The sequence below is a fragment of the Centroberyx gerrardi genome, chromosome 19 (assembly GCF_048128805.1).
Source record: "Centroberyx gerrardi isolate f3 chromosome 19, fCenGer3.hap1.cur.20231027, whole genome shotgun sequence".
NCBI classification, from domain to species: Eukaryota; Metazoa; Chordata; class Actinopteri; order Beryciformes; family Berycidae; genus Centroberyx; species Centroberyx gerrardi.
The window spans coordinates 26,530,102-26,552,787 of record NC_136015.1 but is presented as its reverse complement, the minus strand read 5'-3'; the positions used below and the strand labels follow the sequence as shown (position 1 = coordinate 26,552,787).

Below are 22,686 nucleotides of genomic sequence, written 5' to 3'. Positions count from 1 at the left end.
AGACAGTCAGACAGACAGTCAGTCAGACAGACAGTCAGTCAGACAGACAGTCAGACATTCAGTCAGTCAGTCAGACAGACAGATAGTCAGTCAGACAGACAGTCAGACAGACAGTCAGTCAGTCAGACAGACAGTCAGTCAGACATTCAGTCAGTCAGACAGACAGTCAGTCAGACATTCAGTCAGTCAGACAGACAGATAGTCAGTCAGACAGTCAGTCAGACAGACAGATAGTCAGTCAGACAGTCAGTCAGACATTCAGTCAGTCAGTCAGACAGACAGATGGTCAGTCAGACAGACAGTCAGACAGTCAGTCAGTCAGACAGACAGACAGTCAGTCAGACAGACAGTCAGACATTCAGTCAGTCAGTCAGACAGACAGATGGTCAGTCAGACAGACAGTCAGACAGACAGTCAGTCAGACAGACAGTCAGTCAGACAGACAGTCAGACATTCAGTCAGTCAGTCAGACAGACAGTCAGTCAGACATTCAGTCAGTCAGACAGACAGTCAGTCAGACATTCAGTCAGTCAGACAGACAGATAGTCAGTCAGACAGTCAGTCAGACAGACAGATAGTCAGTCAGACAGTCAGTCAGTCAGTCAGACATTCAGTCAGTCAGTCAGACAGACAGATAGTCAGTCAGACAGACAGTCAGTCAGACATTCAGTCAGTCAGTCAGACAGACAGATAGTCAGTCAGTCAGTCAGACAGACAGACAGACAGATAGTCAGTCAGACAGTCAGTCAGTCAGTCAGACATTCAGTCAGTCAGTCAGACAGACAGACAGTCAGACATTCAGTCAGTCAGTCAGTCAGTCAGTCAGACAGACAGACAGTCAGACATTCAGTCAGTCAGTCAGTCAGTCAGACAGTCAGACATTCAGTCAGTCAGTCAGACAGACAGACAGACAGATAGTCAGTCAGTCAGTCAGTCAGTCCGTCAGTCAGGTAACGCTTGGTGAGTTGTCCTCTAGAGGGCGTCTCTGACTAACAGACGGCCTCCCTCCTGTGGGTCGTCCCGGGGCTTTAGCCGGGAATGTTTGTTGACTAGCCCCGAGTCTCTTGACAGAGGAAACAAATCTAGTCTCCATCAGGGTTCTTTGGGCCGCTCCGGGAGTGAATTTGATGACATAACGCATGTTCCGGTTCTGAAAAAATAAATACAGAGCAGTACGGTGGTTTTACCTGTTTTAGGAGCTTAGGGCGCTTTCACACCGCAAAGTCCGCTTGAAGTCCAAACCAGAGTTCGCTAGGTTGGTCCGGTTCGTTTCACACCGACTATAATATGAAGCGGACTTATTGGACAGATATCTTGGTATGAGTGAAAAAAATAAAACTAGAATGGCACCCAGAGGCCGTTCACATTATAATGCTACAACTTGCCGTTGAACTACCCTGCAATATTGCGGGGGACTTTTATTTTGACGACGTAATCCTCTGCGATGCGTCGCACGTACTTCCTCTGTCTGGGGCAACCGGCAGGTTTCCCTCTAGCTGCTGAGATTTCAAGGCATAAAATATTCATAATGACGGGTCAAATAACTTAACAGAAGAACTCTCCTGTCAACAGTGCGTCTGCATTAGGTGAGTGTACGTTCGTTTTAGTAAAATATTGACCGAGGTGGCGGGTGTGTCGTGAAGAAAAATAACTTCTCCTCTCTGTCCTGAAAAGAAAAGAATATTGTTACTGACTCCACAGTCGGTCCAAGCTAGAGTCAGAAACTCTTTCCTCTTTGCTGGCTAAAAACAACCTGCTGAGAAAGAGCAAGTCATTGCGCACGTCGTCATTTCCTTTCTTTGGTTCGGACTTTATCAAAGTTGCTTTCACACCAAAACGATCCGCGCCACGGTCCGAATGGAAGAGGACCGAGACCGCCGATTTTTGGTAAACCTTTTGCAAGATTTTGGTCCTCACCCGAGTCCGTATGGCGCGTTCACACACGTCAAAATGATCCAAACTCAGCTAAAGGATCCTGAAGTCCAGACTGAACGATGCTGGTGTGAAAGCCTTAAACTGCCGGTTGGTTCGTTTTATGACCAAAGTTTCATGGCCGGGCGGACGTTCCCAAACAACCCGCTGGACACAAATATATGCGTCAATAATTCTGTCTGTTTTCCGACGGATCAGTGTGTTGTTCAACTCGCTGTGGGCCGGGACTGGGTCTGGATCTGGATCTGGATCTGGATCTGGTTTTCACATGTGGCCTAATCCTCTTCTGCATAAAAACACTCAACAACCTGAAAACCAAAGACCCCAATTCTTACTCATATTCTGTTTCTATATCTTCTGAATGCAACGTTTTATTTGACCTGCTGTAGTTTCACCTGTTGCTCCCTCCTCTCCTCACCCTTCTATCCTTCTATCATCCACCATTCTCTCTCTCTCTCTCTCTCTCTCTCTCTCTCTCTCTCTCTTTCTCTCCACACTTCATCTCACTGTAATTACTTCTCCTCCGTCACGTCTCCCCGTTGATGAAATCAGTTTTCCCTCCTGTCTGTCTGATACGAGGAAGTTCCTCTCCTCTCCTGATCCCTCCTTCCCTCCTTCCCTCCTTCGCTCCGTTGTTTCCATCCCTCTATCCCCCCCCCCCCCCCCCCCGTGTTTTGTTTTAGGTCAGTAATTATTCTCTGTTCTGTTGAAATCAGTTTATTGCGTCCTGTGTAGCTGTCAAGCTGTACAACCTGTCGCCCGCCCTGCTGCTTCATCTGTCTGTCTGACTGTCTCTCTCTCTCTCTCTCTCTCTCTGTCTCTCTCTCTCTCTCTCTGTCTCTCTCTCTCTCTCTGTCTCTCTCTCTCTCTCTCTCTCTGTCTCTCTCTCTCTCTCTCTCTCTCTCTCTCTCTGCCGATGTTTCCATCCAACCATCAAGTGAATTTTAAAGCTGCACTATAAGCAAGAATTTTAGGTAAAAATTACACCCAAACTGATGCTGCAGCTAGCTGAGAAGTGTCTCCTAAACTCTGCCTGTCTGTCTGTCTCTCTGCCTGCCTGTCTGTCTGTCTCTCTCTCTGCCTGTCTGTCTGTCTCTCTGCCTGCCTGTCTGTCTGTCTCTCTCTCTGCCTGTCTGTCTGTCTCTCTGCCTGTCTGTCTGTCTGTCTGTCTGTCTGTCTGTCTGTCTCTCTGTCTGTCTGTCTCTCTCTCTGTCTGTCTCTCTCTCTGCCTGTCTGTCTGTCTGTCTGTCTGTCTGTCTGTCTCTCTGTCTGTCTGTCTCTCTCTCTGTCTGTCTCTCTCTCTGCCTGTCTGTCTGTCTGTCTGTCTGTCTGTCTGTCTGTCTGTCACTCTCTCTGCCTGTCTGTCTGTCTGTCTGTCTCTCTCTCTCTCTCTGCCTGTCTGTCTGTCTCTCTGCCTGCCTGTCTGTCTGTCTCTCTCTCTGCCTGTCTGTCTGTCTCTCTGCCTGTCTGTCTGTCTGTCTGTCTCTCTGTCTGTCTGTCTCTCTCTCTCTCTGCCTGTCTGTCTCTCTCTCTCTCTGCCTGTCTGTCTCTCTCTCTCTCTGCCTGTCTGTCTCTCTCTCTCTCTGCCTGTCTCTCTCTCTCTCTCTCTGCCTGTCTGTCTCTCTCTCTCTCTCTCTGCCTGTCTGTCTGTCTCTCTCTCTCTGCCTGTCTGTCTGTCTGGTTAGTCAGCATGAAAACAACATTACCTAAAAACACGAAACAGACAGTCAGGTGTTGATGTCTTTCTCTATCTCTATCTCTCCATCTGTCTTTCTATCAATACGTCTCTCTCTCTCTCTCTCTCTCTCTCTCTCTCTCTCTCTCTCTCTCTCTCTCTGTGTAAGTCTATTTGTTTCTATCTTTTTCTCTCTGTCTCTGTATTTCTGTCTCTTTCTCCATTTATATTCGTCTCTGTAAGTCTCTCTCTCCATCTGTCTTCTTCTCTATCAGTCTATTTGTTTCTCTCTCTCTCTCTTTCTACCTGTCTCTCTGTTTCTCTCTATCAGCCTGTCTGTCTCTTGCAGTCTCTTTGTCTCTCATTTTCTCTCTCTCTAAATTTCTGTCTCATCTGTCTGCCTCTTTCTCTCTGTGTCTGTAATTATGGATTTACATCTCTCTCTCTCTCTCTGTCTCTCTCTCTCTCTCTCTCTCTCTCTTTCTCAATTCAATTTTCAATTTCAATCAGCTTCATCGGCATGACAAGTCATTTTTAATGCTGCCGAAGCGTACATAAACAACGATAACCATAGTTAATAATTATAAACAAACAAAGTAATTAATAATCAAACATCATGTAACAAAAGAGAGAGAGATTCACATATTCTCTCTCTCTCTCTCTCTCTCTTTCTCTCCCCCCCTTTGCCTGTCTTTCTCGGTCTCTCTCTCTCTGTAACTGGATATTGATAACAACAGTACGCGCACACACACACACACACACACACACACACACACACACACACACACACACACAGAGGAAAGCAACAAAAAGCAGTATACATTTCACATTTTCATTTTGATGGCCAGAAAAACAACACCAGTGTGGGTGGGACGCCTGCACACACACACACACACACACACCCTCTCTCTCTCTCTCTCTCTCTCTCTCTCTCTCTCTCTCTCTCTCTCTCTCTCTCTCTCTCTCTGTTTCTCGCTGTCATTGTAAACGAGGATTTGTCTCTGATTGGCTCTGCTTGGTCTATTTAAATCAGAGTTAAATAGAAAGCTAAATATAAGTGAAGTTAAAACAGACGGGATATAAATACTCCTGACTGTCACCGGACAGTTTAACAAACAAACACATTGAGGCTCTCGCTCTCCAGTCTGTTCCTCTGTCGCTCCTCGCTTCAGCACACACTGATTCATGTTGTGGTTTTCCACCTTTTTCCACACTCATGAACATTTGAAGAATCCCCCCCCCAGTGTAATAATCCCCTTTTTATATTGTAGTTACAATAAATGTAAAAGGCACTGGAACAGTGCAAACCTCCGCCGGCGCTGAACAATCCTGTAACTGGCTGTTGCACCCAAACGCATCGTTCCTATCGGTTCAGTTTGAGTTTACTTTAGGATTTGGAATCAAGTCTCAATCTCTGTTAGATTCATAGTTTTGACTGAAAAACGATAATCGTCTAACAGCAGAAATCCCAAATCCAAAAAATTGTTCCTTGGCCCAAAGCTGATTTCCACATTTTGTGGAAATCTGTTCATAGATTTTGGAGAGTTCCTGCTGACAGACTGACGGGTTTCAGCTCGACCACCAGATGTTTTTCAATTTATCCATCAGAGTTTTGGTTTCATAAGGTCAAGACTTCTGAACCCGTGGAGTTCAGTTAGAATCTGAAAAACACCAAAATGAGAGCAGACGATACGTGTTCTCTGTTTTGCTTCGTAACGTTCCTTCAAAGCTCGACTCCCTTCAGCACCTGCAGCAGAATCGAGGTCGCTGGTTCCAGTCCCAGGACTGGGTGGACCGGGTCCCAGGACTGGGTGGACCGGGTCCCAGGACCGGGTGGACCGGGTCCCAGGACCGGGTGGACCGGGTCCCAGGACTGGGTCCCGGGACCGGGTGGACCGGGTGGACCGGGTGGACTGGGTCCTGGGACCGGGTGGGGAGGGTGAAGGAGAAACGCTCTCCTCTCCCTCAGTATGAACTGCCGAGGAGCCGCTCAGCAAGGTCTCAGTGGGAACGAGTGTTATTTGTGGATGTAAATAACAAGTTAGTAACCAAGCACTCGTTTTCTCTAGCATTCGATTGCTGTTTTTCCCGGTGTGTGTGTGTGTGTGTGTGTGTGTGTGTGTGGGTTTAGTAGCTTTGCTGTTAGCTTTACTGCGGACGACTTGTTCCACCTGCGTATTTTAAAACAATATCGTATAATTGTCACTTCACAATGTTGTTAGACTATGTGGAATAACTCCATGATTGACTGTATTGGTTTCTCATGGTGTGCGGTTAGCAGACGAGCTAACGTTAGGCTAGCTAACGTCAGGCTAGCTAACGTCAGGCTAGCTAACGTCAGGCTACGGCTAACGTAAACACCGATGTCTACGCGACTAGCCGAGGTTTGCTGGGCGACTTTGCTTGTTTATCATCGCCCTCGTGTGTTCAGGAGGTGTAACAACACTTTTTTTCGTACAGTTTTAACTTTTATGGAAATTAGCTATTCTCTATTAATTAGCATTATATGAATACAAACATGAATTGCGAAAATGTTTATTATGTCCAGGGTGTGGAAATTTGTCTTTGGCTTCACTAGGAGCAACAAGACGATCAGCACAGACCGCAGAACTTGAATGGATAAACGGTCTTTCCTATTCAAATCAACGCTCCTTGATGGTCGGAGCGGCGGCCATTTTTATGTGAACCGTTCCATAATATAAACCTCCTTGGTACCGTTGGCCTCGCTCCCGTATAAACCGACTTACGGCGAATCGCAGCGATCTACCTGGAGAAAAAACTGCTGTTGCTCTATCTCCGTCTCTTTGCTGTCAGCGGGTTTTTGGAGCGATTGGGTTTATATTGTATATTGTATATTATATATTATATTATATTTATATTACTGTTGGTAAGTTGTCACATTTTATTCATTTATAACGTTCGCCTTGTAACATTACAAAGCGTACCCTCTCACGCTGTGCGGCGGCCGGTGTGACACACTTTACGGCCTTAATGCCCAAACTTCTGTTGTCACCATGGCAACTAACCATAGACGCCATTTTTGTGGTGTACCGGCCAAAATAACCACAGCAGACAGTGGAAAGACCGTTCTATCCATTCAAACAACACAAGACAATAAAAACAGTAGAAACAGTAGAAACGATAACAGAAGGCGGCAGGAACATTTTAGTGAATCCCAAGTTCCTGGTCTAGTTGATGCTGCATTTCTAATTTAATGTCACAAAACGGGGAGGGAGGGTTTAAATCTTTAATCTTTAACAAATTAGTGGCCTCTGTTACTCTAAATCGCCTCCTGGAAGGTAAAGACGGTGAAACTGATCAGTAGTAATTTTCTGAGCTTTGTGTCTTTCACGTCTGAAGCTCGTTCAGGTCAGCTCGCTCCGTCCTGAGTGTCTGGATTACTGTTTACATCCCGATGTTCCTGAACTGGCTGACTGCAGGTGGAGCCGGTCTCTCTGGACTCTCCTGGTCTCTCTGGTCTCTCCTGGTCTCTGTTTGTGGGTTGAAGCAGTTTGAACTCGAGGCTGAAATAAATAATTCTGCGTTCTGCCAGCCTGACTTGGCGGCGCGACCCGGCCTCAAGTCAAGTTGGACATGGAGAGTCGAGTCTCCAAACAGTTTTGTCTCGTTGGCAGAAGATCTGATTTTCTTCTTTTTCTTCTTTTTTTTCTCCCGTCTGTTTCTTCTTTCTTGTGTTTCTGACTTGGGAACTGGATCTGAGGCTGAAGCTGGTTTCTTTTCTCTGTTCATTTATTCAATCAGGCTTAAGGGAAGATGAACATTTTATATTTTATATCTTTGTGTTTTAATTCACGTCGTTCAGTCTCGCAGCGGGTGAAGCGGCTCGGCAGTCCTGCTGACGTTGTTAAAGGAGAGGAAAGCCTGATGGATTTTTTATTAATTCATTTATTTGTTTTTTCTCAGTCGGTATTGGGATTCGAGCCGACAACCTTCCGCTCCTCTGTTTCCACTCTTTATTTTTCTGCTTTTATTTATTCAGTCGGACTTAAGGGAAGAGGGAAGGGACATTTTTAAGTTGTGAGCTTTAAATGATCGGGTTTCATCAGGTTTGATCTGGGCGGAGTGCAGCTGTGTGATACTGAGCAGCAAAGATTTGACAAACAATATGCTGATAAAACTCTTATGTACTGTTTATCTTTTTAAATATTTAAACCCAAAAGGTGCTTATTTAAAAAAACAACACACAAGCATAAAGTGACATTAAGAGATCATGAATATGTGAATAAATACATTTTGATTTAACAAAAAGTCAGATCGAACCTTTTGTTTCCAAGCTCACACAGTATTATTTTAATGCACGTAATTTAGATAATTTATTTAATTTGACCTGTTTGATTTAAAACCTACTTGTGATTTAATGAAGGCTGGTTCGGTACAATAATCTCTAACCTAGATACTGTATATATGTCATATAATATGTAAGTTTAAAAAAAACAACAAAAGCCCCAAAATATTCAAGCTACGCAGTAATAAAATGGAGAAGCTAATGTCAATATTTGTTTTTTAACCTTTAATTTCCAGTTATTTCCCTGGTTCGGCGGTCTGCCTTCCAGATGCTTCTGACAGGCCGATGTTTACAAGAAACGAAACGAAGTCAGACTCATATTTCATCAACAGCATGAAAATTTGCACCTTTTTTCCTTGTTTTTTTTTAATCCTCGAAGCCCCAAAACACCAAGTTTGGGGGCTGCTGCAGTGAAAATAATTTCTCATGATTGCTGCATTTTATTGCACACAAAAAAAACAGTAAACAGGGAGGAGAATAGAGGCTGGACACAAAAAACAAATCCAGAGAAGAAGAAGAAGAAGAAGAAGAAGAAGAAGGAGGCAGCAGGAGTTGCAGCTGCAGGCTGGACGAAGCTTTCCACTGGATCAAATGAGTTGATAACAGTTTCCTGCGTTTTTTTTTCTGAGAATGCCATCACACGCCTGTCATATAGGTACCCCCCCCCCCCACCACACACACACACACACACACACACACACACACACACACACCTCCCCCTCCACCCTGACATATCCTCTGTGTTTTCGGGGGTGAAACACTGAATTTAAAGAAGTTGGTACTCACCCTCACCGCCGGCGCCGCATCACGCCGCTGAAGCAACACTTTCCCTCTAACAAGTTGTCACCATCCTGTCCTCGACCTCCTCCTAGACGCCGGAGGGAGGAAACGGAAACATTCGCCCTCCGAAAAAAACTGAGAGAAACTTGTCCGCTCTCTGATTTATTAATGTTTTTTTTATTGTTGTTGTCAGGAGATGCCAAGCGTTTTTTTTTTCTTCCTCTCTCTCCTCTTCTGCTCTCCAAGTGCCGCCGCGCCTCTCCCTCTCTCTCTCTCTCTCTCTCTCTCTCTCCCTCTCTCTCTCTCTCTCTCTCTCTCCCTTCGACAACAGGAGGAGGATGCTGGCGCTGTGTCTCGTCGCCCGTGGCAACCAGTTGCTATAGCGATGGACCTGAGCTCATTGGGAGACGGGGGTGATGATGGTGATGTAGAGAGACCTATAGAAGGACGGGCTGCTGTGTTTACATGGGGGGCTTCGCCGCCGCTGGTCAGGGATCAGTGTGTGTGTGTGTGTGTGTGTGTGTGTGTGTGTGTCAGAGAGAGAGGTTTAAGTTCTTTTAACCATACTTTAGAGTTTATAATATGCTGTTTTTAATACTTTTGTACCTTTTGATTTTGTTTTGTTAAATGATTTTTGTAAAGCGCTGAGTTACATTACTGCATGAAATGTAACTCTATGAACCAGGAATCCCTTAAATAATCTTACATTTTCATTAATTTATATGAATTCACCCCTTAATTCATGCAAAATCCCCTTAAAATTAATTAAGGGAGTTATTAATGGAGGAGACCCCATCAAAACCTCCTTAAACTCCCCTTAATGTTTGACTCCTTACTTTCTAATTTAATGTAAAATTGAGGGAGACAGGAACTTTCCATTAATAACTCATTAATAACCTGTAAACCTGCACAAAAGACATGAAAAATCCCTTAATTTCTAGTGTCTCTGTGAATCGACCCATGAATAAATCCCTTATAAACCCATGATACTAACCTTACTTTATTACAGCTGTTATTTTCAATGGATAATTAATGTTTATGTAATGGAGAAATTAAGGACATTTCAGGGATAAAATTAAGGGGTTTGGTTTGATAGTGTAATGTAAAAAAGTCCATAGTACATTCTGTAGTACCGTAGTCCAAAGTCTGCAGTACAGCAGCCTATTAGTGCTGAAATGATTAGTAGATTAGTTGATTAGGCGATTGACAGAAATTAATCTATTAGAATTTTGATAATCGATTAATCATTTTAGTCATTTATCAATAAAAATTTCCTGGTTCCAGCTTCACAGATTTGCTGCTTTTCTCTGTTTCATCTCTTTATTAAATGAATCCTGTGTGTTTTCTGTCTGCTGGTCAGACTGAGGAAGAAACCTGAAGAATCACTTTGGACTCTGAACTGTGATGGACATTTGTCTTTATTATTGACATTTTATAGACTAAATAATTAATCCATTAATCGAAAAAAGAATCAATAGATTAATCGATAATGAAAATAATCATCAGTTTCAGCCCTAGTCTATAGCACGGTCTATAGTGTAGTATACAGTCTATAGTATACAGTCTATAGTATACAGTCTATAGTATCGTATACAGTCTATAGTATACAGTCTATAGTATAGTATACAGTCTATAGTATAGTATACAGTCTATAGTCTTTAGTAGAGTGTTGTTGTCTTGTTATAAAATAATTTAGTAAATGGATTTCCAGGCAGAAGGATTCCAGTTTCCTCACTAAGTCTTAACTTTCTGAAACCTGAGCAGGATGGAAGCGGATCTGTGGGATCCTATAGAGTTACAGTGGAACAGCTGGGCTCAACCTGAGGTCCGGGACCCTCCGACGGGCCGCGGGGAGATGATGAAAGAGAATATATTCCTCACATGTAAAGTTAAGGTGTTATCACGGCTCTGACCGCCTGAGGTGATTTGGGATGGGTTTTATTTTCCTCAGAAATTAAATACCTTTGCAGCCTCCAGCCTCCTGCAGTAGTCTGTCTAGTGAAATATGTAATGGATTCTTCATTCAGTGCGTTCTTGGTTGTGTGTGTGTGTGTGTGTGTGTGTGTGAGAAACACTCATCTACTGTATATTTTAGTGTGACGAAGCATCCTTGTCTGAAACCTTAAAACCCAAAATGCAGTCAGAGGTGCAAGTCTTTTTAAAGGGTTAGGGTTAGGTGTTAAGTGTTGGACTTAAAATGGAACTAAAATGTGTTTTTTAAAGTGAAAGTATTGGGGCAGGGAGTTAAAGATGATCTTTTGAAAGCTAGAGTATTGGGACAATAAGCTAAAATCTGTTTTTAAAGAGTGAGTATTGTGAGTTAAAGTTGATCTCACTGTTCCAACAATGCAGCCAATAAAGACTCATAATTAAATGCTGTTCTTGTGCTTCAGTTTTCATTGTTGAGTCCGTATGTTTTACTTGAAACAGCAAAAAGCACGCTCAACATGTAGGCTTTCTGTTTCCCACGGCAACAACAAAGATGGAGAAAGTGCCGGTAGAGAAATGAGTCGTTATAGTGAATGAATTTCCATTACCTGAATCTCGTCCCGCCCACTTTTCAGATTCAGAGAGTCTGGTGTTTCCCTCGTCAGCGGCTTGTTCTCGCTCCGAGAAACAATCGAGCCAATCAGAGCCTTTGTGGGCGGGACTAAAGTTTGAACGATTCGTGCAACGGTTTTTCATTGGTGTTTCAGCAGAACAGATTTGTTGTGTGTCCGATTTCCACATTTTCCTCTCCAGAATAAATCTTTCCACCAGTAACCAACGTTCTCTGCGGTTACGTTAGGACCCGCCTCCTGTCAATCAATGTTCTTGAGGACCAATTACCCAAGTTTCTTAATTTTTTCGTACTATTTTTTTTTTTTTTTTACATTTTTGCTAATTGGTAGTTGGAATTTACGACTTTCCGACAAATCTGGAACGCAGCGTCCGACCAGACGTGACTGTAATCACAGGAAGGCTGCAAACCCAACATTATCCCAAACACACACACACACACACGTTCTCAAATTGGATGTGTGTGTGTGTGTGTGCATAATTCCACTCGCAGCTGCTGGTGACAGACAGCTGCGTTATTATGGGATGGCTGGTTAATGTTAATGTGTACAGTTGTGTGTGATTGATTGTCATTACAAGCAGCTGTAAAGCGGAGAGAAAACCTTCATCACGGCCTACGCTGCTTCTTCTTCTTCTTCTCCTTCTTCTTCTTCTTCTGCAGCTCTTTGTTGTCTGGCCTGTTTGCTGTGTGTTTTGTACTTCTTCTTCTTCTTCTTCTTCTTCTTCTGCTGGGTTTTTTTTATATTCTCTGGGTGCCGGTCAGCAGAATTTCCCTCTTAGGAATAATAAAGATGCACTTCACTTTAAATGTTTTCTTAAGCTGCTTTTTAAACCCAGATTTGGGAAGCGGAGGGTGTAGCAGTCTAGTTGAGTGTGACTGAGGTTTCATTAAGAGCAGCTGGGTAGGAAGGCAGAGTGTCTAAGCCTCGGCGTAAACCTCTAATTGTAAAACCCCTCGCTGTGTAAATTGTTTTTAAGCTGCGGTGAAAGTCGGTGTGGAGCAGGAGCGCTCAGCAGCTGTCGGTGTGTAAACTGCTTTAAGCCGCGGTGTCGTTTTCTTTCACCTCGTTTAGTTTCTGGTATCCGGTTCGGGCGTGTTGTTGATGTTTTTCTGGGGAGCCTCGTTGTTTTTATTTGTCTTGTGTATCGTCGTTTTGTTTCTGACGTGCAGATAGATAAACTCACTGACAGTGAAAACGCAGAACAGTTCGGTGAAGTTGACATCAGTAAGAGTAAAGGCTGCAGTTCCACTCAAATAGGAAAAACTTTATTCCTGTTTTCGTTTAAATCTAAAAGGTGGAGTCACAGTTTGTGGAAATGAACTCAGGAACGAACACTGGACAAATGTTCTCAAACACCTTCTGTACTAGGATCAGGGTTCTCCAAGACCAGTGTTCTCGACTAGGACCAATGGTCTAGAGGACAACTACTAGGATTCTAGAGGACAAATAGGATCAGAGTGCCAAAGAACTAATGTTCTCTACTAGGATCAGGGTTCAAGAGTACCAGGAGTCTACAGGACTAACAGCATTTCCTACTACGATCAATGTTCTCTAGTAGGATTCAGAGTTCTGTAGGACTAATGTTCAGTAGTAGGATCAGGGTTCTAGAGGACCAATGTTCTGTAGTAGGTTCAGGGTTCTAGAGGACCAGTGTTCTCTTCTGGGATCAGAGTTCTAAAAGACCAGGACCAATGTTCTAGATGGCAAATGTTCTCCACCAGGATCAGGGTTCAAAAGGAGTCTACAGGACTAACAGCATTTCCTACTACGACCAAGGTTCTCTAGTAGGATTCAGAGTTCTATAGGACTAATGTTCAGTAGTAGGATCGGGGTTCTAGAGGACCAGTGTTCTCTTCTGGGATCAGGGTTCTAAAAGACCAGGACCAATGTTCTAGGGGACAAATGTTCTCCACCAGGATCAGGGTTCAAGAGTACCAGGAGTCTACAGGACTAACAGCATTTCCTACTACGACCAATGTTCTCTAGTAGGATTCAAAGTTCTATAGGACTAATGTTCAGTAGTAGGTTCAGGGTTCTAGAGGACCAGTGTTCTCTTCTGGGATCAGGGTTCTAGAGGGCCAGGAGTCTAGAAGTATTGTGTTAGGACTCGTTTTCTAGGGGAGCGGTGTTCTCTAATAGGAGCAGGGTTCTAGAGCCCAATGTTCTCCTCTAGGATCAAGGTTCTAGAGGACCAGTTTTTTCAGAGGAACAGCGTTCTAGAGGACCAGGACAAGGAACTGACTGAAAACAAGTCGATAAATGTGAGAATTTCTGGTTCTTGAGAAAAGATACAGAGTTAGATGAAGGTATTTCTTCAGGTGAATTGTTCCAAAGTTTAGCAGCTCTGACTGCGAACTCTTCATCACCTTTAGTCTGAACTCTGAAGAGTTTGGTCTGCTGATATCAGACTTCTCTTCTGCACATGAGGAGATGACAGCTCTGAAATATACTGAACAAAAACATAAATGCAACAACTTCAAAGATTTTACTTAGTTACAGTTCATATAAGAAATCATTCCATTTCAAATTTGTAAACAAATTTGTGCACAAGATTTGAGAGAAATAAGCTTTTCGTGGATGGAATATTTTATTTTAGCTAAAGAAACACTGGACCAAAACTTAACATGCTTTTATTTTTTTGTTCAGTATATAACCAGGCCATTTACTGCTTATCAATAAGATTTTAAAATCAATGTTAAAATTGACTTGAATTGAAAATAGGACAATTATGATCTCTTTATTTAGTTCTAGGTAAAAACCTGGCTGCAGCATCCTGAACAAGTTGCATCTAATTCTGTATAAAGTCCAAATCTAAAAAGTTTTCTTCCTCGTGTCTCAGCCTGGTGAAGGAGACTCTCATCCTTCTCCTTCAGTCTGCTGAAGTTACAACAGCAGCGGTTTCACTGTTGATTTTGTTTCTCCAGACCGAGATCCTTAATGGAAACATCCTCATTTTTTCTGTTTATTATCCATCAACAAAACAGCTTGTTTACATGTTATGTCTTTATACAATAGATTTAGCTTGATTCATACATTTATCCAGAGAAATACCCTTGACAGGAAAGTACAACATGAGCAGGACAGCGGTGTAGTTTTCCCTGCAGTCCACAAGAGGGCAGCATTGGTTTCATTTCCACAGATGGCTGTGTTTAGATACAGATAGGATGTATTTTCCCACTTCAGCCTCCAACAGTATGACTCTAATGTACAGCTATTATACAGTGGCAGTTATAAGTGGCATTTTTAAAGTAAGCATACATGAAAAATCAGAAGCACAAGAATGAGGTTTAAGTTTGGTTTATTTGCACAGAGACAAAAGAATGAAGCAAGGTGATAAAAAACAAATACACAGAGGGAAGAGATGCAAATTTCTGACTAATTTCTGCATGTAATATAAAACACAAACAAACAAGGCTCTTATAAAAAAATCTCCCCATAAACAAACAGACAGCCAGATGAGGAGAACAAACACAGCTGCACCGGGAACAGTCTGAAACGATGTGATGGAAAATATAAAAACAACAACAAGATGCATGAAATGACGAGGGAAATGAATTTAACTCAGTGAGTCTGGTCTGTGCTTTGAATCTCAAGTAACACACATTCTCCTTTATCATTTTTCAAGGTAATTTATTTCCAGAGGAGTTCATGCTACTAACACAGATACTTTACACCAGATGTATATTCAGCAGAGGCCTGCTGAGGGCCGAGCCGCCATGACGGAAGAGAGAAAACAAAAGCAAATACAGTGCAGAGATGTTGTGGTAAATAAAACAGTGAGTAAACTATGACCTCCAGTCTGTGGTCAGAATAAGAACAACCACCAATCAAGGTTATTATCGCTAACGAAAACTAACGAAATAATGAAAACTAGGTGTGAAAAAAGATTTTCGTTAACTGAAATAAAACAAGGCTTTACAAAAAAACGATAACTAACTGAGACTATATTGTGCGTTTACTAAACTAACTAAAATAAACTAAAATTATAGAGAAAATGTCTTTAGTTTTCGTCTTTGTCAATTTATAGTATTTTGGGTGAATATGAAATCTATCTTACAATTTTTTTTTTCAATTTTTTTTTACCTTTTTGAATCTCGCCCCATATTACAAAAAAAGACTAAAACTAACACTGAAACTAATAAAAACTAAACTAAAACTAAGCATTTTCAAAAAATAAAATCTAAACTAAACTAGCAAACCCGCTTTAAAAAGTAATTAAAACTAAACTGAAATTGAAAACAAAAAGTCAAAACGAAATAAAAATAAAAACTAATGAAAAATGCAAAACTATAATAACCTTGCCACCAATATGAACAAGACAGAAAAGCATTAATTTATGGTTTTCCCTTAAAAGATCCTATCTCATAACTTAAATCAGTGTGATGTAGAAATGGGACGATATATCGATATAATTTAATATATCACAATACAAAAGTGTGAGTCAGGAACATGAATGGTGATATCAGCTCCATGTTATTCTGCTGTAGTAATCACTAATGAGACTCTTGACCATCACAGTTTCACAAGCTCTCCATCCAAATTATATTATTGTCACTTTGTAATGACATTTTTAAATTGTTGTTTACATTCTAGCAGCCAATGGCGTCGCTGGAAAGATTTGAGTCTCAGTAAGTAAACAGGATTCTGCACCGTACCTCCTCCTGCCTCCCTGGTCCTGTCATGTTTTCTCCTCTTCCTCCCTGACAACAGTGAGAAAAGGTTTAACTTGTGGGTGCGTGGGAAGTTCAAATCCTCGTTTCAGGGAAGAAGAGGAGATAATATTACAAGCTTTGATTTTGTTTCCCTAAAAACAGCAGGTGAGCACAAAGTCCTCGACAAGCCTCCGCTGGCCTCAAGTCTGCGATGTTCGTATCAAATGTTCAGATCATCAGTCCCGTCGTAAATGTAAATGTTAACGTTCGGATCTGAATACACACACACACACACACACACACACACACACACACATACATACAGCACACACTCCATTATTCAACTGGTGGTCATGGTTCATAATACATAAGTTACAGTTACTTCTCCCTCTCTTTCTCTCCATTCATTCCCCTACTGTCTACTCTTTTTTTTAAAGGTGCTACATCATTTCATTATTAACCATCTTTCTTTCTTTCTTTCTTTCTTTCTTTCAGTAATTGTATATTTCATCACCAATACTGACCAAAACCATCCATATCCACTAGGGCTGGGTATCGGTACTCGATACCTTTAAGGTATCGACCGAAACAACCCAGTAACAAGTAGTATCGAAACTCGAAACTTCTCCAGTCAAGCGATACCTGCATTCGATACTTTTTGTACACAGATCTAGAAAAAAAAAGACTATTTGTACGGTTTTGCTCGCAGCCAATCACCGCAAGCGTTCTTCGATTTAATGAGACGTGTGATTGGCCCGTTACCGCAGCAGCTACAACCCATACAGTCTGTGGTGAAGTCGAGCGCGGTGTGTGTGACGGAGTCGGCAGTTCAGCGTGCCGAGATGCCACCAAAACGTAAAAAAAAAAGGTATCGAATGAAGTACTCTATTGGTATCGGTATCACTTTAAGGGTACTGGTATTGGTACTGGTATCGTCATTTTTTAAACGATACCCAGCCCTAATATCCACTCCCGCTGTCCCTCCTCCACCAGCACAGATTCTGGTCAAACTGGGTCAAACTGGGTCAAACCGGGTCAAACTGGGTCAAACTGGGTCTGGTCTGGGTGTTACGAGCTGCTCAGGCCCCTCTGGCTCAATTATTCAAGTATTCTGTTATACATTCTTCTACTGATAGACCTTTTTCACCAACATGGCTGACGCACTTCTGCAGGTTATAGATCAGTTCTCTTCATTTCCAGCAGCAACTTTCAGTCTCCTCCGACTCTGTGATCCCTGACTCAGTGTTTCAGCAGAGTGTTTCCCACAGTACAGCTGTTGTTTCTGCTGTCAGACGACTGAAACTCTATAAACAAGACATTTGATCGAGCGTCACAAAATGCTAACCGGCTAAACCAAGGCTAACAGTAATTTCTTGTGCTGTTAGCATTTTGTGACCCTCGATCAAATCTCTTTTTATAATGTTTCAGTCGTATATAATCTATGTTGAAACTCTAAATCAGTGATAACAGAGTCGGAGGAGACAGAAAGTTGTTCTTAACATTGCTGGAAATGAAGAGAACTGATCTATAACCTGCAGAAGTACGTCAGCCATGTTGGAGAAAATGGTTTATTCTTCTTCCATCCACTCTCCCTCCTTTTGGCAGAATTCCTCATTCATACTGACACATACAACAGTGCCTCCTGTCTGTCCACTATAGCTTCCCCTCCTCCACCAGTTTATTGAGTCCGGTGCAGATGCGGGTCAGACCGGGCCACAGCGGCCCGGCCGGCTCGTACAGCCGGCTCAGCAGGTCTGGATCGGAGTAATGGTTGAAGACGTGACGGATTCGGCCGTGGGATTTGGGCGTCAGATGTTTGTCCACCAGCTTCAGTAACAAGTCTCTGCACCCCGTCAGCAGCTCCTCCATCACCGCCTGGTCGAAGGTGAACTCCACCTGCGGGGAAACGGACCGAACACGGCTTGTTAACACCAAACAAGTGTCGGTGGCACGTAAAGTGTTAAAAGTTTTCCCAGCAGGAAACGGTTACATGAAGGAGACACGACTATAAACAGGAAGTAGTGTCACATTGAAGTAGCTCAGTGGAAAGTAAGATCACATCTAGAACTACAACTATAAAGGTCCATATCATGTAAAGCAGGACTCCCTCTCCTCTGTGATGATAAAGGAGTTGGATGTGTATCTAAACATGGTGAAAGTATCAAAACTAAATCCACACAATCCATATTAGAAAAGCGAGCCTCTAAACGAGCCGTTTGGACTTCCGTAACTTTGTGGCGTCACAAAGGTTCGCTCATTATCATTTCTGTAAGAAATAATAGACTAACAAAGTGTTTTTTTCAAAGCGGTCGAGCGGTCGTCATTGTGAGAGTTTTCCCTCCTCAGCAGACGAAGCCTCACTGCATTGAGCTGCCGAATGCAGTACAGTTTAAGTCTTTTTATAGTTACAGTTATCTTTATAATTAGTGTCCTAGATGTGAATGGGTCTTTACATGTTATTGGCCATACTCCGGATAAAGGACGACTTTTTGGCAGTTTGGCCCGTTGGTCTCCTTAATTAATATCTGAGGTGAGGATTGAACCCAAAATCATCTCTGTGTCTCTGGTAGCTCTGTCTGGTTAGCATGCTAACACTTTAGCATACTGTATGTTAATAAGTAACTGCAGGGATTAGCATTATCCAAAGTATGAAGATAAACCCAATGATATTTAGTTGCTTTTTGGGGCTTATTTATCTTCATTATCTCCTGATTTTAATGATTTATGTGTAGTCTGTGTAATAGATTGATTTATTCTACTGACTGATGCGTATTCAGGTATCGCAGCTTATGTACTGTGGTAACCCATTATATGTTGATATATAATATATATACATGCGTCTCTTTTCTGTGTATTATACACTTTTTTGTAAGTGGCTTCGATTTAGGGCACTGCCCCGGCAGCTGCAGCTTGTTGATTTGTACGGTATATTTAGAAAGTTGTGACTTATTGTCTTGATGCTCTGATGAAGGTGTGATACAGAAACGTGTTATCAGTCATGGCCAAAAAATAAATTGGTGAAAATGAGGTGACGTCTTCTTTGTTATATTCTTTTTTTTTATTATATTGGTGTGCTGCTTTCTTTCAATATGAAGATAAACCTGTTTGTAATCCAAAATTGGTATTGGTTTTTATTGTATGGACTGTAGATTCATAACTTCTGAAAACAAAATCTCAGTCTTCATCATCAGTGAAGCCTGTTACGAATCAAGAGCACAAAAGCTTTAGCTGGCTAACTTTGCTCACTTCCTGTGTAAATAAAACAAGTTTCACAGGAAGAGACAGCGGCCATTTTTGTCTGTTTTACCAAACCAGCCCGGCAGGTTTAACCATCAGCCAGAGCTGCTGCAAGGTCTCATTTTCTCACTTTTAGGATATGCTAATCGCCTACAGTGACTTAACATGCTGTATGCAAAACCGTTAGCATGTGCACCGGACAGAGCTAACTACCATGTCTAATATATAAAATGTTTCGATGTTAAAAGCCTGACCTGGGTGTCCTGGTGGCTCAGTGGTCTGAGGTGTGTACCATGTCATCCCCCTCCCTCTCAACCCCAATCTTTCCTGTCTCGCTCCACTTTCAACCGTCTAATAAAAGCAAAAAATGCCCCAAAAATAACCTTAAAAAAAAAGAAGAAGCCTGACCTGGTGGAAGCTGATGGCGGTCATGGCTCCCTGGTGGAGTTTGCTCCTGAACTCCTGAGCCAGGCTGAGCTCCTCCTGACTGAAGCGGTCATGACGAAACAAAACGCCCACCTTCACCACCACTTTGATCAGATCCTTCACTACCTGGAGGGAGGAGGGTATTATCTTTAATTATCTTCTGATAATCCAGTTAACATGTGACATGTGCTTACTGCGAGTCTTTCTAAAGAAATGCGATTAACGTGTTTACATGTTACTGGTGTCTGTTGGTGCCGGTACCTTGTGGGCCTCGGTGCGGTTCCCTGAGTGTTCCTTGGAGACCCGGTACAGTTCGTCCAGGATCTGGCTGCTGGTGTCGTCGATGAACAGCTGGACCACGGACTTGCTGGCCATGCGGCTCAGCAGCTTCTTCTGCGCCTGCATGGCCAGATCTTTGGAGCTGAAGCCCTCCATGACGCTGTCGGGCACACAGACGGAGACAGAGGTCAGGGTCTGGAGCCGGTAGGGAGTCAGTGTCTTGCTCAAGGACACTTCAGCAGGGTGGGGGGGTTGAACCTGGGTCTTCCAATTTTTTCCCAAATTGTAGGGTGAAGGTTTGAGCCCCTGTGTGGCTCCACCTGCCCAGGTTTCCTTGAGAAAAATACTTAAAGCTGAACTAGGCAAGATTTTAATATAAATATTTGCCGTCTTATCACCCTAAATCATGAAGTGTGTCTGCAACAGAGAAGAGCGTCCTATCCCCACTAACTGTAATTAAATTACAGTTACTTTAAATTACTGGAATTAAATTCTGGTGTGGGTATGGTCACTGACATTTTTCATCTAAAGTTGTATAAGATGCTATAATGCAAAATCACTTTTTTCACCAAAAGAGAGACACATTGACAACTTAAAAGTGTTTGATATCTTTACTGACTCACGACCGCACATACTGTACAGATAGAAAATAGACTATATATTAGATTATATATCAATATATATATCAAGATTATACAATGTACAGTACATATAGACACACTGTATATCTGTGTGTTGGTGTGTGAAGATCAACCTGCCATGTCTCATCCTGCAGGACAAACACAAACATCCACATGTAAGCACACACAAGCGCACATGGATGCACCCACACACACACACACACACACACACACTCACGTGCACTTCCACATGCTTTCAGACATGTACACACACACACACACACACTCACACACACACACAGACAGCGCTGCCTCAGTATCAGCAGTTTTGATAAGACAGGAAGGTTAAGTGCAGCTCCTGAACATCAGTTTGTCAATATTATTCCAGGAAGCGCAGAAGCAAACTGAGCAGAAACTGAGCGGTGTGAGAACAGATACAGTGGAGATGCAGGGTGGATGGACGTTATGTACTAATGTATATGTACTATATGTAATATATATGTATGTAAATGGTACTACATATACTTTCTCTTGGAATAATTTCTGCATGAAGTGGTGAATTGCTATGATATATTTAAAGCTGCATTAGGTAACATTTTTATGTGCATGCAAACGTCTTAATAGCCCAAATCACAAAGTGAAGATGCAACAGCAGAGGTGGGGGCTCGAGTCACATGACTTGGACTCGAGTCACAGTTTTAATTGCTTGAGACTTGACTTGACTTGGGTTCTGGTGACTTGGGACTTGACTCTGACTTGTACTTTGATGACTTGAAAAGGTTTCTAAAGTCTTGACTTGAGATCTTGTGTTTGTGTAAATGACTTAGATTGAAAGTGAGACTTGACATTAATGACATGGACTTGACATGGAGTGGACTTGGTAATCTACATTTAGACTTGGGACTTGACTTGAGACTTGACTTGGGACTCGAGCAGAGTTGACTTGGTCACACCTCTGTGCAACAGAGAAGAGCGTCCCATCGCCGTAGATTTGGCCTGTTTGCCTAAATGAAAGGAGTAATAATACTTTGCTTTGATTTTAAACCATAAACTGCTTTGCAATGCCAGCAATCATTTAGTAACAGGAGTCTTTTCATTTGGGGGATTTTCCATTTTGGACCAAATCTCCTAATACAATCTCATCCCTAACTCCATAAGACACATTTTGGAGAATTGTTTGCACTGTGAGACATGCTTCACTATACAGAAGATGAAGTGTGAACACGTCTGTCACTGGTGAATGTGTCAGCAGAAAAAATCTGTGACAGGAAATGTACAAGGACGCATGACTGATGCAACTTCTACGTTCTCTGTTTAGTTTCAAACTGAGTAGCTCTCATAGAATTAGAAGAGATAGATAGGGCACTTCCTAGACCATCATGCATCTGTTTTCAGTGTCATGTCCACTCCAACATCATCAGACATTCTACAGCAGATATTTTAAACATAAAAGACAAACGGTCATAAAATAAGCGAGTGGGGATGTTTGTTTTCTTCTCTGTTAGCACGTCTCATGTGTTTCAGAGGAAGTGTGAGTCTTCCTGTGTGTGGAGAGCGAAACCACAAGCAGGTACAAGCTGGCAGCCAACAAACGTACAACCACTCCCATCCTCACAGAGCCGGTTTTCACTGTTGTCTGTGTGCAGGTCGTCTGTTAGTTAATAAAGTGTAAATCTGTAGAAGCAGCTAGAAGCAGAGAGCAGCTGAGTCAGCTTGTTGTGGTGTGGCTGTAGATCCATTCAGTAACGTTCTCAGTAAAAGTGAATAGTGTGATAAGGTGGATTTGGTTACTGTGACACAGTAAACTGTCTTGTCTTTAGCCCTAGTCTCTACTCCAAAACACTCTGAGTTGCAGCTTGAGAAGAGTCAGCTCAGTTAACCTGAACAAACTGTTAGCTAGCTAACTAGCCGGCAAACACACTGATGTTAATGTGAACACGCTAACGCTAGCTGCTGCTAGATACGTTAGCTAGTGTGCTAATCAGTGATGTTAGCTGACCAGATACTATGGTTAGCTAGCTAACAAGCTGACATTATCTAAACACTAAATCAATCAGATGGATCAGTGATGAAATGATCAGTTCAGTCGGAAACAGACAGAAATTAACCGTCTGTTCAATTCTGTTGAGACGACAGAAACACAGTCAGCTGTTCACAGAGCTGAGGACCTCCAAGATGGCCGCCAGAGGGGGGTTACATCACCCGAAAGCCTTTTATA

At 42.5% G+C, this 22,686-nt stretch overlaps 1 protein-coding gene across 2 annotated transcripts in view; it reads right to left on the bottom strand.

The window, feature by feature from the left end:
• Window positions 1-17,320: 17,320 nt before the first annotated feature.
• Window positions 17,321-22,686, bottom strand: part of LOC139932019 (tumor necrosis factor alpha-induced protein 8-like protein 2) — a 10,378-nt gene continuing 5,012 nt past the window's right edge. For both annotated transcript variants that reach the window (XM_071925683.2, XM_071925684.2), the window contains 3 exons: window positions 19,831-20,008; window positions 19,552-19,695; window positions 17,321-17,802 (listed from right to left, as the gene is read on the bottom strand). In XM_071925683.2, the coding sequence (XP_071781784.1) occupies window positions 17,560-17,802; window positions 19,552-19,695; window positions 19,831-20,004 (561 nt within the window). In that variant the 5' untranslated portion in view covers window positions 20,005-20,008 and the 3' untranslated portion in view covers window positions 17,321-17,559. The remainder of the gene's footprint in view (window positions 17,803-19,551; window positions 19,696-19,830; window positions 20,009-22,686) is intronic.